The following is a 19,786-nucleotide window of genomic DNA, read 5'->3' as shown; positions in this document are numbered from 1 at the left end:
GTTGGGGAGTTAGCTGGGAGAAAATGATAAAATTGTACAGTTTTTGTTTAAGGTACGCGCAATGCACACCGCAACGCAGTAAGGAATAGCGAGCGGGGGTCGCCCTGCTTGATTTGTATTGCCACTGAGACCTAAGCCTTGATCTACAGGTCCTACTGCTTGTTAAATGTAAGTGTCATGACTGTGGCGAGGCAGTCCACCGCCGGCCTGTGAAGGGTTGTAGGCGAAGGGCTCCTTGCACATTGTACTGTGCTGCTATCTTTGCATAATAAATAAAATAAAAAAAAAAAAAAAAAAAAAAAGTATTAACCTGTCAAGACAGCCAATTCTGTCTCAAAGTCTAGATCTAAAATATAAATTTTAGAAAAAAAATTGTAAAATCAAGTTACGGAGCCAACCCTGTAACCCTGAGAACCAGAGTAATTATATGTCAACAAATAACTGTGGTTCACTTGGGATAACCTCAACTGACAAGTAATGAAGCTATAAACATGAATGAAAACACATATTGATTAAAAAGGTAAGTACGTCTATTACACAAGCAACCCAAAAGACATACGTACATAAACACCAAACAAAAAAAGGGGAGAAATACCCAAATACTTTTAGTCAAAAGTTAAAACCATTAGAAAGCTAAAATGTTGTACTTTAGATAATTGAGAATTTGGTCACAAAAGGATTTTAAACAAAGCAAGAATTTGAAAAGAACACAGATAATGCTGAAATTGACTATACAAAGCACTAGGCTGCCATTAAGTCAACAACTGAACAAAAGAACACCGTACATTTGATCCAACGACAAGATGGAATTTGAATCCAAAAATCAACAAAATCAATATGTAGTCCATATTACATAATTACAGGTCGACCTTTCAGCTCAAAGGTAAACTTGACCCTGGCAATCATCAGGAAAGTGTGTAGTAAAAACAAAGGTATTAACGCCTTAACCGCGGCTGCAATTCCGCCGCGGTGCGGGGCATTCCATTAGGTGGGTGGGGCCGCGGCGGCCAACGGACGTGCACAGCACTACAGAGGTAGTGCCTGCGACTGCCGTTGGCCGACAGAAGCAGCAAAGGGGTTAAAACAGTTTAAAATTTAGGTGAAGTCAACGCTGAATGAAACCAGTCCAATATACATCTGGTCAAACAGGCAACAATATATCTTAGTGGTGTACCAGGAAATAAATCCTTGCACAACGGACACTACATTCATCAGAAATATACAGGTTCACCAATCGCTGGGACCAAAGACATTCAACGAGTAAGGATCCAAAAAAGGCACTCGGTCAGTTAGGTAATGAGCAGCTTCCTGGCACAGGGAATCAAACCCTTGTGAGTTTGGTAACACGTCTGATCACAGGACAAAAGAAGGCATAATCAACGGTCGACTTAAAACGAACAAGTTCACGTTGAAACAGATAACTGTGTAGTCCATTTCAGCATTTTTTGTGTTGCTTTCGAATTGTTGCATTGATTAAAATCCTTTTGTCGCCAAATCTGAATTATCTTGAATACAATATTTAGCTTTCTAATGGTCATAACTTTTGACTAAGGAAGTATTCTTCTCCTTTTTGTATAGTGTTTATGTATGTACGTAGTTTGGGTTACTTGTGTGTTAGGCTTACTTACCTTTTAATTAATATGTGTTTTCAATCATGTTTATCGCCTCATCCCTTGTCGGTTGAGTTATCCCAAGCGAACGACAGCTATTTGATGACATTTAAGGAAAAACACAGCTTCTGTATCTATCTTCATCTAGTGATTTTAGGCTTATTAGATGCCATGAATAACCAGGGCAGGCTATAAATAGATTTTGCAGTACTAGTGCGGATCACTTAACAGCGCAATCAAAGGGTCGTATTTACAGTTTGGCGGACAGGACTGTATGGTGATAGATATCCCAGTCTTCTGTATTACAAGTGGCAGAAACTATAATGCACTTTGTAATAGGTGGATGGGACAGTTGACACATTTGTGACGCTGTATCCCACCCACCAGACTTTAAATAAGTTAAATAAAAGAAATAAATAGGTTACTGAGTGGCAAGACTCATTGGAGTTGGGTGCGGCCAGCACATCGTTGCTGTGTAGGGCTTGTAAAGGGAAGTCCTGAAGTATAGCATTAAAATGATCCCTACTCAGCAGTCAATGCCTTCGGGACGCAACTGTAGCCACACACCAAACAATTTCCTGCGAAGGGAACTCTTGTACGTCATGGGCCGCAAACCGGCTGCAAGAAATCCTTTGGTGCACAGATGTAGCCGCACACCAAGAGGACCTTCTGCAGGTCAAGCAAGGTAAATGTTGCTTGAAACAAATTCTGGAAACAGTGCCCTGCTCCTCACAAATGCAAAGTTTTGCAGAGTTTTCTTACAAATCCGCATTTTATTCCTTTCTTACCTGTACTCCAGTATGAACAATATTTTTTGCATGGAAATGTTTTTGCACTTACAATTTGTGTGTGATTATAAATCATTGTGTAAGCTGCTTCTCTTAAACAAGATCCAAAAGCTGATCTTGGCCGGTAAGCTCTTTGCATTTGGATGGACTTAACCAGTGTTTAATTTGAAATGCTCATTAACACATTTTTGCAATTTAAAGTGATGCAGTATTGGAGCATGACAATATGCGGGAATTCTCCATTTTGTGATTCATTTGTACACCTTTACAGACTGAGACAGTCAAGCCCTCTAGCAGCTCTACAACATAAAAAGGATGCTCCCTGACAGAAAATCTGTTGACACTAGTTATATCCCAGTTAATGGTAGAGCCATGGCAATACATGCACAGCAGGTGGGTTGTATCACAATATATGCTTTGTAATATGTCGGCAAATTGTCAGCGAATCTCTGCTGGGCTTATTTTGAGTTCCATTATAATCCCAATGTGATGCAAATAGGAGTTCCCTCCAAAATCAAAATTTAACATTTGTGCAGAGAAATAGCAAATTGGGTAATCGTCCCGTTCATATTTTGACAGGAAAAAACAAAAGGAATGTGAGCAGAGGAAACCATTCAAAAACAAAAACATTTTCAAATTGGTGAATATCTTACAGATTATCCATATTATGTTTCATTCTGATGGTCAAACCTAAAAACAATGCAGTAATGTAACACCAGTTAATTTCTGCACCTGGGTGATTGGTATTACTATTTGCGGTCCTACCACATCATTTTAACAGGGAACTAAGAGTAGACTCCTAAATGATTGCTATAATTCTAATATTAGCAAAGGTCACATCATCTGCCAAATGAAAAACTAAAAATCACTGTGCAAGGACAGGTTTGTGGCTCTCTAGGAAGCTGAGTCCCTATTTTGAATTTTTTTAAATACTGCCTGACTTGCCATTTTGTACTGTTAGTGTTTTATATTGGGCTAATGTGTTGTCTTCAGGCCACTTCCCATCATTCTAATAGCCGTGATGGAAACATTGGTGGGAATATGTAAGTCGGGATAATGTGAACCTTAGGAAAAGACACATATTCTAATCTGTCCTTCTGATTTAGGCATTTCACTCGAAACCCACCACAGGAGTACTCTTCTAAAGCTGCTAAGACCTCAGAAGAGGCACTTAGAAACTCACAGGGTGTCAGGCAGAGGCCAACAATAGCATACAGTACAGGTCCATTTGCCACTGGTCAGATATGCAGTTGTAAGAAAAGGCCTCTTGTAGCTTGTTGTATCTCTGTAGCTTGAACAGGTGGTCAGCCTTATGAACCTTGGAGACCACTTCTTGTCCTGGGTACACAAGAGAGAAGGTACGGTCCTCCAGGGCTCCTCTCAAATCACAGACAGCAAGTCCAGTCCTTTTCTGTTCTTCCTAATTTCCAGCAGTGTTCTGCAGTGGGTGGCAGACGATGCCACATTTAGGCCTTGCCCATGCTAAATTTGGGCTCTGAGGGTGTTTTTGGGGAGTGTACTATGATAATCATAGAGTCCTTCCACATCTAATATTAAAATCCAGTTTGAGGCAGTCACTGTACCCAGAGACAGAAGTATGGTAGGACAAATGCAGGGGTTTGCAGCAACCAAACAGTAGATACACAAGAATTGTCTTGGAATTCTATCTTCCTCCCTTCAAGTGTTGCACAAGTATCAACTCTGCCACTGCCAAGCAGGATTTGACACTGTAATGTCAAAAATAATTCACACAGCCCCACCCTGCATATTCTATGAACTTCTGAGGAGTTGTCTCGGCCCATTCATGGCAACCTGTCAGCCACAGTTGCCTATTGTGTTAATCCTGGAAGGAATTTCAAACCTCATTCACACCTTTTTAAATGCTAATTACTGGCTGGGAGAGTTTGGAGAGAAAATGCAAATTAGTCTCCAGGAACTTCAGGAAGGAAAAAGATAATTTATTTATTCATTCATTTATTTATTTATTTATTTTAAAGTTTTATAGAGTGTGAACCAGACCTGTGAGTGTATCTGAGCGCTTTACAGTATTAAGGGAGGTGTACAGAGCGAAGGGAAGGGAGGGATCAATTGGGTAAAAAAGCGGATACATAATGCAAGGAAACAAGTAGTCAAGTTCCAGCTACATGTGGGAAGGAAATTGCAACAGGAAGATACATTGTACAGGAAAGTACATAGTCTCAACTCTTGGGGGAATGCTCAATGTCAGTAGAAGGATAATCATGTAACGTGTTCGTTAGGCGAGGTATTTACCAATTAAGAAGGTTATTGTCTCCTTCTTAAAATTTGCCAAGGACGGAAGTCTTCTGATGGCGGGTGGGAGAGAGATCCAAATCCTTGGCGCAACCCCAGTGAAGGCCCGGTTGTAGGTTTTCTTTTTCCAGAAGCGTGCAGGTTGCAGCAGTAGGTCTTTGGCAGAGCGGGAGTTTCTGGGTCCACCTGATACCACGAGTTTTTGTGCCAGAAATGCCGGGGAGTTGTTATAAACTTTCTAAAAGTTACTTTTCCATACTATTTATTAAACATTCAACTTCACCAGTGAATTTGATTTTTAATAACTTTTAAAAATAGTTTATAATTTGTTTCCTAGCTAATTCAAGAGATACATTATTAGGTTTTTAATTGGTACTCTGATTTTCTATATAGGACAGCTAGACCTAACAGTGAAAAATAGCTTTTGGGTGCTAATCACTGTCAAAACATGTAAACATTAAATTTCTACTTGTCCCACTTTTAAATACCATGCACTCTGCCTTGTGGGCTACAATGCCCACATAGGAGTGATTTATTAACATTTGGAAGGTAGGTTTAGACTTCGCAAAAGGGTTTATTTTGACAGTTAGAATTGCAGTGTTTACACTGCTACAGTCAGTCTACTTTGGTAGGCCTGAAGCCATGTTTTACACTGTCACCTTAGTGGATGGCAACATAAGGGCTGTAGTCCACTAGTGGAACTTAACGTACATGTCATGGGTACACTTTTTACCATATACTAGGGACTTACAGGAAAGCTACAGCTAACAGGCTTCCTTCCACTTCATGTTTTATATCCCCGTTTTTCAGGCACTACTTTTTTTCATTTTGCTGAGAAACTGTGTGTGTGTTTTTCTCCTGTCTCCTTTGTGTACTTCTCATCCCTCCATAGTGGTACTTCCGTCCCTCATGTCCACCCTCTGTTACCCATATGCTTGCCACCAACACATCCCTCCTACTCTCCGCTGTCCACCTGCTTAAATCAAGTCCTTCATGCCCACCCTTCACTGTCCATCTTCTTACCCCCAGGACTTCCATACCCCCTTCGTTTTCTGTGTGCACCTCATCCACCCTCATCTCTCGCCTGTCCTACACACTTCCCACCCTCCATCTTCTCTCCCACCATCCCTTTGTGTTCTTTTGGGAGCAAACAGAAATGAGAAGGCTAGCATTAATGTACTTAAAAGAAAGCATTAGTGCTGACCATGTCATAGTGCTTTTTAGGTCTCACCTTAGCGAAAGCGCGCGAAGCGCGTTCTTGCTGCGAGACTATAGTCGTCGACTCAGGCGACAACGAGTGGAGACATGAGATGGCCACACGCGCATCATTGTCAATGGAAGAGACAAGAGATGGCCACGCGTGCAGCATTGGCAATGGGATTTGGTCGCACGCGTGAGTCAGTCTCCAATTCAGACTCGGAGCAGCCTCTGTGCACGCTCACGGCGATGGCGTCTCGTGCACTCCCACCGCGCTTTCAGTTTTGCGGCCGGCGATCCAAGGAGCTCTATGCACCACAGCCTCCGGCTTGTTTCTTTAAGTTACCAGTCACAATGTCGTAAAGCTGCCGTTCTAAGACTCTCGTTTCCTGGTTATCTCCGTAAAATGAAATGGAAAACCGCTTGTTATTCTTTGCAGAGAGGAAGCGCATGCCTCAAATATGATATGAGTAAGCCTTTGTTTATATAGCTTATTCATAGCTGTCAGGTCCATGTGCTTTAGGAATCCACCGGGAAGCCAAGCAAAGCTGCCCAAGGAGATATGTTATGGCGCTGCGGCTCACTTGTGCAATTAACGCTTCTCATTTAAATCTCGTACTCTATATGTGCGCTATACAGCGCTAAATACAAATTAATATTTCTGTAGTTGTGAAGAGAGAGGTTGTAGCAAAGATGAATGACATTGCAGTATTTTGCACGGGACTCTGTATGTTTGTAGCCCAGTTCGCGAGCTCGCAGCTGAGCACAGAGTCCCCGCCCCTTTCGACCCCCTCCCTCCCTCACTCACTTCCACTTTGCAGGAGTGGGAGTTTCCAGCCTGCGGCAGGGGACCTTCCCGACTTGGCTGGTGAGAGAAGAGCCCTTACCTCAGCCAGCGCCGCGCGGGCATCAGCAGCTCTGAACCCCCGCCCCCTCCTGCAGAGCGGCCACCCCTCCTACTGCAGCCCGCTGCTTCCCACACCTGCCCAGGCCCCACGCACTCCCTGCTCCGGCCAGCGGCAGAAGGGATCCCGCCGGCAGAATGGGCTCCCACACCGAAGCCATGGAGCTGAACGGCAGGCACCCGGGGCGAGAGGACTTGGACTCGCCGGAGGAGGAAGAGGTATGGGGATGGATGGAGCGGGAGCCGGGAGTGGTGGTGGACGAGATCTAGTGCACTGTGGGACAGGAGCCAGGGCTTGGGAAGAGGCATTTATTTATATGGCTAATCTCCATTTAGACATCTAATCACATTCCCAAAGTAGCTTAGTTGTTTACAAAATCTACCCCTTTGCCAGTGAGAGGCGGGCTCCGGCATCACACACACTTGTGGCGGGTGGACATTGGCACACCGCCTGCGAGAAAGAAAGCTATAATGACATTCCCAGGTGAAGCACCCCCTCGCAGACACATTCCGGGCGGAGGATGGTCTGTGTGATGATGCGCGGCAGACAGTCTGTACACACAGCCGGAGCCATGCACTTGTCACCGCGCTGCCAGTAAACTGCACCCTCTCCGGGAAGCCTGTGTGAGCGCCGTCACTCAAGCGGCAGCGGGCCCTCTGTGCCCATTGGCAGGACTATCTTTGTCTCGCCGTACAATGGCTGTTATTGTTTCTTTTTCGCCGGCTGTGCATGGCAGAAGTCAGCACCTGACACACCGGTGTTTTGTCACAGATGTCTGGTATCTGCTCAGCGCGCACTTCCTGCCGGGCACGCATTTTCTTATTTTCTCATAAGTTAGAGAATGAGGCCCCCACCATGGTACGTTCCCGGTGTTGGATTCATCTGGATCTGGGATTCAGTCCGCTGACAGGGAAATGTGCTAACGTTGTCCAGGCGTAACTTGAAGAAACTCGAACAGATTCAGCAGCGATTACACAAAGTATGGGTTCACACCAGCAACCTACAGTGGATGAGGGAGGTTTCTTATTTCATTTTGAGCCGGCTACAACACAAATGCCTCACTTAAATGGCATATCTGCAATCCTCTTGTTCCTTTAGGCTAGGACCAGGCTGGTGCCTTGAGCCTTGATGCCAATGTCTAGGAGGAAAGCAAAGACACTCAACGTGCTGTCTCTTCACAAGTGCTTAAGAGACAAACTATGGTTGAGAGTCAGGGTTTTTACATTTCCAACCCATCTGTGTACATGTAAGAGGTATACATGCACTGTAAGACAAGGAGGGTTACGGTGTAGGTGTCTCATCTCATACATGTTAGGAGGGAATGCATTAGAGAAACACAAAGTTCGGATTTAGAAAGTCTGTGGGTTCCACAGAATATAGTGATTGCGATTGCCTATACTAAAATCTATATTCCTACTCAAAGCAGCCATTTTTTTGCTACCTTGGAGTAATGTGTACTGTCCTGTGTGCACATCCCGTGTGCACTGCCCTGGATGCACCACCTCTGTGCACTGTCCTACGTGTCCTATCCTGTGTGCACTTTCCCCACTGATAACAAAGCCTTGCTATTGTGTTCAATCTCGGGGGTGCTACTGTGGCAGTGCGATGCTCGAGTGCTTCCGTCTGTGATACTCCCTGCCCCCACAGTTGGCAACACTCCACAGGCACTTACAATATGTCCAACATACAACCACACACACACACAACCGCACACACAACCGCACACATACAACCACACACACACAACCACACACATACAACCACACACATACAACCACACACACACACAACCACACACACAACCACACATACAACCACACATACAACCACACACATACAACCACACACATACAACTACACACACACAACCACACACACAACCACAACCACACACACAACCACACACCCAAACACACACACACCACACCACCACACCCACAAGCACACCACACCAACACCCACACCCACACCCACAACCAAACCCACAACCACAACCAAACCCACAACCACAATCACACCCACAACCACAATCACACCCACAACCACACCTACAACCACACATACAACCACACACATACAACCACACACAACCACAACCACACACACAAACACACACACACACAACACACACAACCACCCACACCACCACACCCACCCACACCACCACACCCACACCACCATACCCACATCACCACACCCACAACCACACCCACACATACAACCAGACACATAACCACACAACCACACCCTCAGTGCACAATTTCACCAGACACAGACACCATCAGTCGTCATTGCACGCTTCCACCAGGCACAAAGCACCAGACGTCAATGCACGCTTTCACCAGGAACACAGACACCACCAGCCGTCAGTGCACACTTCCACCAGGCACACACACCACCAGCCTGCAGTGCACACTTCCACCAGGCACACACACCACCAGCCATCAGTGCACAATTTCTACAGGCACACACACCACCAGCCATCTGTGCACACATCAATTGTTAACACATCCACAATTAACTATTGAAGCAATCGCAGTATGACACATTTTACTTTTAAACATATTCATCTAAAGTGCAGCATGCCACCATTGCTACAAAAATAAACACACTTTTTTTGGCCTACAATTTATACACTTTTGTTGCAATTGGTGTTGCAATATTTAGCAGTGCCAATAGCTCAAACTTAATTAATGCGAGACCTATTGCATTGCAAATGCTTGTTTAAATTAGTTTTTGCCACGGCTATAAAACATTGCCAAAGCCAATAGCCATAAGCAAAACCTATTGGCTCTGCCAGTGCTTGTTTCATTTTACTTTTTCCCACCTGCATAAAGGTGCACTGTTTTCGAAATATTTTTATTGTGCGTCTAATATAAGGACATGGTGAAACTGATTATATTTATGCATTGTCTATCAAAATGTTGCCCCGTATGCCCTGTAAACAACTGATTTCAAGGTTAATTAATTGAAAAATACTTTAAAATAACTAACTTAGTAATTCAGACAGAACAACAAGGCTGGTTTTAAAAAAAGTTGCAAAGGACTACACAATTTTTAGGCTCAGCACACCATAAAGATCTCACACAAGCAAATGGAAAAGAATGTTTTTGAAAACTTGCTTTTTTTCAGCAACTTGTAGCAGCAAGAGTAAGAAACATAATCATTCTGCACAGGGAACTGAATGATTCTAAAGCTATCTTCTCCAGTACCAGGCACATTCTGTGAGCTAGGTGAGCAAACGGTGATCATCACTGGTAAATGTTAAAGTTGGAAGACATAGTGGTATGTGGCCTGAGCCTGTAAGAGGGTTCCCGAGGTCCTGGCAATAAATCTTATTGCTAGATCATGACTAGCTTGGGGCCAATCAAAATGCAGCATTTGTGGTAGTGTTCAGCTGTCTGCTTTAGAATAAATGATATAACACTGCCTCTCTCCCTACTCTTTCCCATTTGAAACAGTTAATGTTGTTTCACCACAATCATTGGCTATTGGTGTTATGGCTGTAAAAAGGGTTCATATTACCCTACTTCCAGTAGCGGCCCGTATAGGGCGTGCTGCTGGGCGGTGATGTGGGGTGGGGGAGGGGCTGGGTGGGGGGTAGTAAACTACGGAATACGACCCTACGGACGTAAGTACACACACACACAAAAAAAGAACTTTGTTGCACGTGCAGCATCGCATTTGGCGATGCTGAGAGCGCAACATTGCATTTGGCGATGTTGCGCGCCCAACAAAATTCGTTTTTTATTTGTGTACTTACCTCCGTAGGGTCGTATTCAGTAGTTTACTACCCCCAACTCTGCCCCTTCCCCGCCCCATGTCACCACACCCTATATGGCCGCTACTGCCTAGTTCATCTTAACATTGTGGCAACCTTGCTTTCCATTTTGTATAAGCTCAGTGGTGAAGCAAGGGGGGAGAGGGGGGCGGTCAGCCCCAGTTGGCACATGTTTTGGGGGCGGTGGCATCCCCACTCTTACCTGCGGCTGTTGCTGGCCGCAGGGACTGTGACAGGCGGCAAAGAGTCTAGCTACTTCACTCTACAAGCTCCATTGTTACATTTTATTCAGCTTTTTCCAGGTTTCTGTGCTGCATGAAAAGCAAATAATGTAAACCTCTATATATATACACACATATATATATATGTAAGCGAGAGAGAGAGAGAGAGAGAGAGAGAGAGAGAGAGAGAGAGAGAGAGAGAGACCTATATATATATATATATATAGAGGGGCACTGATTACATGTAGAACAGATCAAGATTCCAGTGTGGTATTTCACTCCACTCAAACATAAGTGACCCATTGTAACCACACCTGGATTTACTGGGTGAGGTGCCAAACCAAATTTTACCACCAGGAAACTCTTGCTAAGGACATCACATTTGAAGATAACTGCAAGGGAGCCCGGCCTTATACCCAAGCCTCCACCTTACCCCATTGCAAGACTCAGTGGGAGCATGTCTCCTACCAAACAATGTCCTGCCCTTCGCTCTCCCACCACAGTGCACTATCCCCCCTACTCAGGGCAGGTGGTGAATTAGGGTGTTAAAACCAAAGAAAAGTGAATATGCTGCAGTAATCTGCATGGTAAAACCTTATCTTGAAGTTATTCTCAATTTATTTGGGATTAACACTTTCCATGCTCATGACAAGCTCAGCTCGTCATGAGGCACGATTGAGCTGTGCTCATGACGAGCGGAGCTCGTCATGGCCGTGGGAACGTTCACACGCAGGGATAATTTCCCCACTGTGCTGAACGTTCCAAAACGGGTGTGGCCGTGAAGTGCTCGCTCGTCATGAGCACAGCTCCACTGTGCCTCATGACGAGCTGAGCTCGTCACAAGCACAGCGGCGCAGCGCGCAGCCCCCCTCCCCCCGCACAGCAGGTGAAAACGCCCGCAGCAAAGGGGTTAAGGATTAATTGTACAGTACTGTCAGGATGTTATGTGCAGGTGCCGAGTTACTACCACATACGTAGTGTGCAATTTGTAACTGAGTATACCAAAATATTTAATACGTTTGACATGCTAAGAATAGTTATAAGATCTTTAACAAATGGCAGGGCAGCTACTCTTTAGTTTATTTAAAAAGAGGCATTCTTTAAATTCAGCCACACACTATCTAAGGGACATTTCCACTCCTGACTCAATGCATAGATATATAAACTTACTTATGGTCTTTATAATATAAGAAATTACAAAATCGAGCCTGCTAAGTGATTTCTTAGCAGTAAGAAGAATGTTTCCTCATTATGTTTTCTTTTCTCCATTCTTGCAGCGATCTGTACACCAAAGTGCAAAAATAAGGGACTATGCAAGGCACCACAGTTCTGTGTTTGTAAACCGGGGTTTGAAGGCCAACGATGTGAACACAGGACAGACCCTGTGCCTCAAAACATGGAGTCACCATTGATTGTCAGGACACTTGACATGCCACCTCTCGTAGCCCCTTCGTCTGCAGGAATGACCGAAGCGACAATCAGCGACTCCTTGAAAGTGATCCCCATACAGGCATTGAGATCCACAGACTCGTCTCTATCCTGCCGCCATTGTTTGAAGGACACAAAACCAAGCACTCTATCTCCACATCCTGGTGGACTCACTACTGGACTCATAACTGCGAAACCTACACTACAGCAGAAAGAGATTGACGGGTCGGATGAGAAGAAGAGCAACGGCTCGGCTAAGTCCTTGGACCTAAACAAGAAACAAACTTCTGTCCGCTGGCAGCCATTGACGTAAGTAAAATTTGTATACCCTTTTATGGAAAAAAATGCAGGAGCTGAAAGTTTTCAGGAGCCCGCCATCGGCTCTTTCGATAGAACGTGCGGCTTTGTCGAGAGAAGGTGCTTCTGAATGCCAAGACTGCATAGTTTTGTCTCCACGACATCCCTCTTTCTTCCACCATCCTGCATTTCTTCTCTCTTCAAATCACTCTTCCTGGTTCTTTTTCAATCCCTGTTTAATCCTTTATCACTTTTTTCCAATCTTTCTGGTTTCCGCATTTTCCGTATTCCACCTTTCTCTCTTTTGCTCTAGCTCAAAGCCTGATGACAACGAAAGAAGACCTGGTCCCCAATAATGAGTGCCAGTGCCCAGCACCTGCAACCACTGGCACAAATTAAGCATGGCCTCCTACCACAATATTCTCTGATCCCTGAGATGTCCTCTTTGTATTCTGTTTGTGTTCATCTTTAGTTAGCTCTCATTAGTTTTTTGCATATTGGTGCTTTCGGCCGCAAGAAGATTTTTATATAGTTGTATCAAAGGTGGGTACTAGGGCATGCATACAGCTTTGGATATTGCCTATAGTGTGTGATATGCAAACAAAGTTGGCTGTCTCAGATGTTATGTTGCTGTATGGTGATATCTATGCACCTAGGCGTTTGCTTCTCTTTATCGCTCCACAATGACTGATTACTATACAGCCATGACTCCTGTAGCGGAGATGGCTCTTATTCACTGGCGCAATAGCAGACATGGCGTATCTCTACCAGATCCGTCAACCGACCAATCAACTGGTGGCACCTCTTACATTGCACTCTTCCACATAGCACATCCATGTCTTGCCAGCATACTGTCAAGCTATACAATTCAATTTTGAGGAAAAGTATGTTTGATTTATATGACATGATATTTTTGTATGTTGATGTCTAAAATTGTAGGCTAGGGAGAATTCTGACTTTTTCATATTTCACATATTTTCCCTCTTTCCCTTTTTTGTGTAATGCTCCCCCAGGGTAGACTAGTTCAAGCACAAAATGTCTCACCCGAACTTTGAAACTGGTATTTGCTGTAGCCCTGTTTCCTCTTAGTATCTCATGTACAATTTTCCTATACAATTTATTTCCCATAATACACATACTTTTCATGTAAATTATGAGTGTTAAGCAATGAAAGAAAAATGCAGTTTCCCTCACCTTACTTTGAATATGGTTTATGTATGTCTGCGGGGATGCATTAAATGATTATTGCATGTCTTTGTTGTACATGTTTAGATTCATGTGATCTAAAAGCTAACAAGTAAGTAGTACTTTTCTGTCCGCTTTGCTGTCTATTTAGACCTTCTAGACTAAGGCGACCCTAAGTAGTGCATTGTAAGCCCGCCTTACACAGTCCGTTTCTCAAAGTGAAACACAACTCGTAGAGAAATGTCACCCTAAGTTTCTAATGAGCTACATGATTATGTGAAGGACCACTGCCTTCCTCACCCAACTGGTGTACAAAGCAACCACCTGAAAAGTGGCTCTGCCCTGAAACTACATTGATTTATAAATTTTTGTATAGAGTGACAAGACCTTAGGGCTACAGAGTAATTTACATAGGGGAGTATTCCATGTGACATCCATTAAACAATGAAAGTACATTTCCAGCTACTTACAATGTCACCTGAAGCCATGAGGTGACAAACTCTACTTTATTAATACCTAACCCACCTACAGTTGTGTCTGGTGTGTGGCCCCACAAATCCACTTCCCATGCTGATACCCACTGAGTGAAGAAGTCATGGGTGGCAATGGACAACACAGGCTCTCCTGCCTCAGCCCCAATCACCACATTGTACCTTAAAAATTACATACAGTTAGTGTCACATGACTATCTTAAGTCGGGGAAGAAACACTGCTATTTTACATGTAAGCTTTTCTAAAGTTGCCTTTTTCCACACGCTGACTTTTAACACACCTTTGCTTACATGACAGTGTAGGATTAGTTTCTCTGAATCCTCTTTGCTTACAATTCCACTTCATAAGTATACTATCACAACACCTTGAAAATTCAGTACGATGGCGGAATCGTTAATTCTTTTTACTGCCCTTATTTTGCTAATCACATGTGTCTGCTTCTGTCTATTAATCATTGCAGTGCAAATATTTCATGCAAGAATCGCAGTGGTTCACTAAATATTGAAAACACTTCTGTGTGTATTTCTTGTATTTTTTATTTTGGAGCACGAGTGACTGAGCGAAGGAGTTCTAGATCTGTTACCATGATTTCTCGGGGTCAGAGTTGTCATGTTCTGAGGTTGCCCACACCATTTGCTTCCTTATTAGGTTTAGGAGTGCTTAGGGTGGCACTGTGAGCTAGCAGGTCTACAGCCCAAAATATCCTGAGGGGATACATGAATCAGTCCTATGTTGTCCAACAAACAACACTTCCTATTGAAATGTGGAAACTGTTTGGCACTAGTTTCCTGCCTGCCACATCCACCACCCTCTCGCCATCTCTCCCCTCTGCCACCCAACCATAAATAAAACATAGCTGGCGTCCTTCCACACCCTTCCTCCACACTCACCTTTGTCCTTCTCTGCCCCTCCTAAATACACACAAAAACTGCCTTTGTGCTACTTTCTGCCATTATGATTGGGAATGCCCTCATTTCTACTACCAATTACAAAGAAAAAAATAAGTGGGTGCACTGCCACCCTCTACCACCTTTGGCTTTCATTCTCGCCCAAAGTCATGCTCTCAGATCTCAATCCAAGGGCTATTGATTGGGTCCAGCAAGGGATTGATACGTGATGCTCTAAGCAGATTTAAAACTCCTGTCCTGTCAGCCGCAGCGTTGATTTTAGGACCTAGTCAGCCATGGGATACCAGCATCTTATTGAATGTTGGCAGTACAGCGTTTGCTGCAGTGGTGACTAGCTTCACCTCTGGACACCATGGACCTGATTCACGAAGGGCCTCCACACTCGTAGTGGACCTTCTGAAGCCTTCTGAGGGACCTTCTGAGGGAGTCTCCACACTCGGAGCAGAATCTTTGCAATGAGAATTCTCATTGAGGAGATTCCACCCAGAGTTCGAAACTCCTCCACAACTGCGGGGCCTCCGCCACAAGTGCAGAGGCCCTCTGTGAATCAGGCTCCATGAATGCACACCTGTTACTACTAGGAGTATTGGTCTATCCCTTTAACAAAAGATATCTGAGCTCAACAGTTCCCTATAGATGTCCCTTAGCCAGTCAATAGTGATGGATGTCAGATGCTGTATGGCCCTGTGGAATGGCACATGAGGTAGGCTGTGGTCTCCTCTTTCACCATATGATCCACTGCTGGGAACCATACTTGTTTCCCAATCTGGGTCTTCATTTTCGCCATGCCTTTGTGTCCAGTTGAGTAGTGCAGCTGACTCAGATCAAGAGATCTAGGCTGGTCAACTGCTCTTTTGCTGTCATTACAAACAACGCCTGGGACACACTTTTTTAAGTTTATGAGCTGAAAGGTTTTTAACTAAATTCCAGAAATTGCGAGAAACCCGTCAATTAATTGACCTTATTGGTGTTGTTCATTTTTGGGGGTATTTGATCAGTTTAAAAATGTCATGGATGCTGGCTTGACAGTGGCTGTACTTCTGAGGACTAATCATTTAATGTAATCCATAATTTCCTGTTGAATGTTCATCAGAACTGTTCATTCTGCCTTCAACTCCTGGGTGCAATGTCTTTTTTCCACTACAAGAGTTCTCTACTGACTTTTTCAGGATATGCCATGCTAAAGACCACTTCTGTGAAGGCGATGGCTCTGAGCAATGCAGCATCTGCCATCATCCTCACAACTCCTCTTGTTCTAGCTTTATTTGTAGACTGGGCTTTCGAGAGAGGGAGTATGGTGAGTGGTCCACTCCTAGTCAACGTTACTGTACGAACTGTAATTCTTGTACTTGAGAAATCCCTCTCACAATCCTAATGGAGAGCAGACACTTGGAAGAGGAGTATCGGGTCATGTGATCTGTTGCAGCCTCAAGGAAGTCCCCACACAGGTAAATGTGGAAGGGTCATCATACCTACTGAGGTGCTTTTACTTTCCTCTTCTATCTGTGAATGTCACTGCTCGTTTGAGTGACGGCACACATCATGTAGGTGACATGGCGTATTTACTGTTCCTGTCCCTCTAAAAGTAGAAGATCCCCTAATCCTCATGATCTAGTATCTGCTGTACTATTAATGACCTAAGCAGGGTCAAAGTATGCCATTAATGTCATACAGAAAGGTCTTGTGGGTGCCTTGGAGTTTTGTCTCATTAGCAGAGTGCCTCATCTCATCAATGTATTTTTATGAGACACATTAGTGGCTTTGTTACAGTGGTGAGGTTTGGGATACAAAGTTCTCAAGTAGGTGACCGGATCTTTACACATAATGAGCGGGCTGCACTTACACCTGTTGCTTAGAATCCAAAGGTAAAGATTTTTAATTAGTTCTTAAGGAATTTAATCTTACCATTGCGAAGCTGACCCTGCTTTCTTGTAGGCCTTGGATGGTGGGGTTAAGATGCAGCTGTCCCCATTTTTGGAATCTGCCCGCTTAGACCGAACAGCAATAGCAATCTCCTGGCGATGGCAGATTCCACTTTCATAATGGGTAAGAATATATTAATTTGCTCCCTCCATAGATTTTGTCTTTCAATCTAGAAACTTTCAGTACTGGGTTGAGGTTCTGTAGAAATAGAATATAACTGACTAACATATCCACCACTCATATTACTTTCATATTTCACTATACTAATTCACCACTAATCCTTTATGGATTCCAGAGTAGCATGCTACTTGCCGAAAAATTGCTTTAACATCCCATAAGGGGGTGGCAAGCGCTATATAAATGCAAACCTTTTTTCTCTCTTCTATCCCTCCACTATCCTTCTCAATCCAAATAACTTACTAACATACTTACATATCTACCACTCAAATTACTTTCATATTTCACTATACTAATTCACCGCTAATCCTTTATGGGTTCCGGAGTAGTATGCTACTCGCCACAAAACGCTTCAACGCCTCATCAGGGGTAGTGAGCGCTATATAAATGCAATTACAATACAACACAATATGTTGGTCAAGGACTCATGCTAACACATGGCGGCCGCCACTCCTTGCTCATTGTCAGTGTTCAGGATGGCTGTGTGGCACAACCAGCAGCCACCGGTATGTTCCAACCTAAGAGTGGAGGAGCCTGCCTGGGAACACAATGGCAGCAGGAGTATCCTATGCTTAAAGGACACTCACATTAAAGTTTAACCAAAGGCTCCAAATTGAGCACAAAAAGAAGCCTTTTATTAGTCTCACCCCCACAAATGGGTCTCTATGGGGTATGCAGTATGGTGCCCAATAACAGGCTTAATCCATGATCTTTTGCCCAATGTACAAGGGACAGGGTGAGGATATCACAAACCCGTCTCCTCCCTCTACCTATTTTGCCTTGCTTGGCATTGCCACTGGGCGCCTATTTATCTCTTCCTTCTTACCAATGCTTCTGGGCTACCCATGATAACGACTTCGCTTCTGCTTTTCTCTTTCTATTGACACATGCTGCACACATCTCAGTTCCCCTTTCCCTGCCCCTATTAATAGCCCCTCTACCAATCCTAGGCCTATCACAGACATCGTCCAGTCCTTTCCCATCCCCTTCCACTCCCCTCCCTTCCTCTCCCCTTCCCTCTCCCCCTCCCTCGCCCTCTCCTCTCCTCTCTCCTCCCTTTCCATCCCCTGGATAGCAACAAAGAGGTCTGGGATGGATGAAGCAACATGAAGGGGGTGGGGAGCAGGGCCGGATTTGGAACCAAAACCAGCCCTGGCAAACTGCTCATCCGGCCCCCTTAGGGTTGCAGCCAAGCTTTTTGCTAGGGACTGTTTAGACTGATTGTGTTACAGGGGGATGATATGGCCGGCCCCGGTCACAAAAACGGACCCCCAGGGGCCCAGAACAGGCCTCCACACCTGGCCACCCACTGAGGAAATGCCCGGGCAGTCCGGCCCTGCTGGTGGGGAGGGAGAAACACTGTGGGGTGGACAGAAGCAACTTAAGGGCAGGGTGGAGAATTGAAGCAATGGGTGAGAAAAGAGGTTGTCCTCTTGTGGAAAAGGAAGCAACATGCAGGGGAAGGAAGAGAAGCAACAGTTGAGTGAGAAGGAGAACTATGGTGGGGGCAGCTACATGGAGGGTGGGGAGGAGAAGCAAGGAATCAACAGAGGAAGAACACAAGCATGAGTGCAACACGGGGGCGTAGGTAGAAATACACAGGTGGCAGACTACAACACAGAGAGAATGAGAGAGAAGTACATTTGGGAGACAGCTGGTAAACATATGCACTCCCATGGACTGCTTAACCCAAAAATTGAGTGCTTAAAAAGCAAGCAGTTGATACATAGAAGCCAGCCAATCGAAGGAGATGATAAAAAGGCTATAGTCCATGGGAGGGACAAGCACACAATTGAGAAGCTGGGACATGAATAAGAAGCAGGCAAATGAGAGTGACAGGAAAGCCTCACAATGGCTGACAGGAAAGCCAATCAATGGGCAGGCTCCAAGGCCCTGTATGATCTTGGTAAGCCCACAATATATCTCACAACAGCTGACACAAGTACTGTCTTGTGGGCTTGACCTAAGAACACACACTCAAACAAACGTACCTCTACTTGGATAGACCAGGGTATCATCTGGGAGCGAGCCCAACCCACCTGATTTCCTTTTGAGATGAACGGGGATGGAATCACAAGTGTTAATGTAGAGAAGTTGCAACTCTGGTGGTGTCACTAATCTGGTGCTTTTTCTTTGTAAAACAAGTTTTCATTCACTTGTTGCTTTTTTTGCCGCAAATTGGTGGCGCAGTTTGCGCAGAGCACCACCGAGTAAATACTTTCCCACGGAGGTGTGTAACCCCTCTCATGTACCAAAATGCCACCAATCACCTTCAGGTTCCAGACAGGGCCGGACTAGCCATTGCGGGCACCGGAAATTTCCCCGATGGGCCGGAAGGGTGGGGGCCGGTTTTGGAATTGTGCTGGCCGATTATGTTACCGTGGGCCGGTTTTGCAGCGGTTCTGCAAAATCGGCCCCTTGTAACAAACGCACAGCAGCAGTGTTCCTGCCAGCACCCCCATACCACCCCGCCCCCACCATCCCGGGCCGGTCGGACATAATTGCCAAGGCTGGTTTGCAATCTCAGTCCGGCCGTGATTCCAGAACATATAAATCCACATGACATGTTTTAAGAAGGATTAAACAAGTTTCAAAAATAGCTC

The 19,786-nt window shown here is 44.7% G+C and overlaps 1 protein-coding gene across 5 annotated transcripts in view; it reads left to right on the top strand.

The window, feature by feature from the left end:
• The window catches only part of LTBP4 (latent transforming growth factor beta binding protein 4), a 1,439,220-nt gene that overhangs the window by 415,789 nt on the left and 1,003,645 nt on the right, over positions 1-19,786 (top strand). For all 5 annotated transcript variants that reach the window (XM_086938230.1, XM_086938229.1, XM_086938227.1 and 2 more), the window contains exon 3: positions 12,051-12,510. In XM_086938230.1, the coding sequence (XP_086794356.1) occupies positions 12,051-12,510 (460 nt within the window). The remainder of the gene's footprint in view (positions 1-12,050; positions 12,511-19,786) is intronic.

The sequence above is a fragment of the Lissotriton vulgaris genome, chromosome 9 (genome assembly GCF_964263255.1).
Source record: "Lissotriton vulgaris chromosome 9, aLisVul1.2, whole genome shotgun sequence".
Taxonomy (NCBI): Eukaryota; Metazoa; Chordata; class Amphibia; order Caudata; family Salamandridae; genus Lissotriton; species Lissotriton vulgaris.
This window is presented reverse-complemented; position numbering and strand designations above follow the sequence as displayed.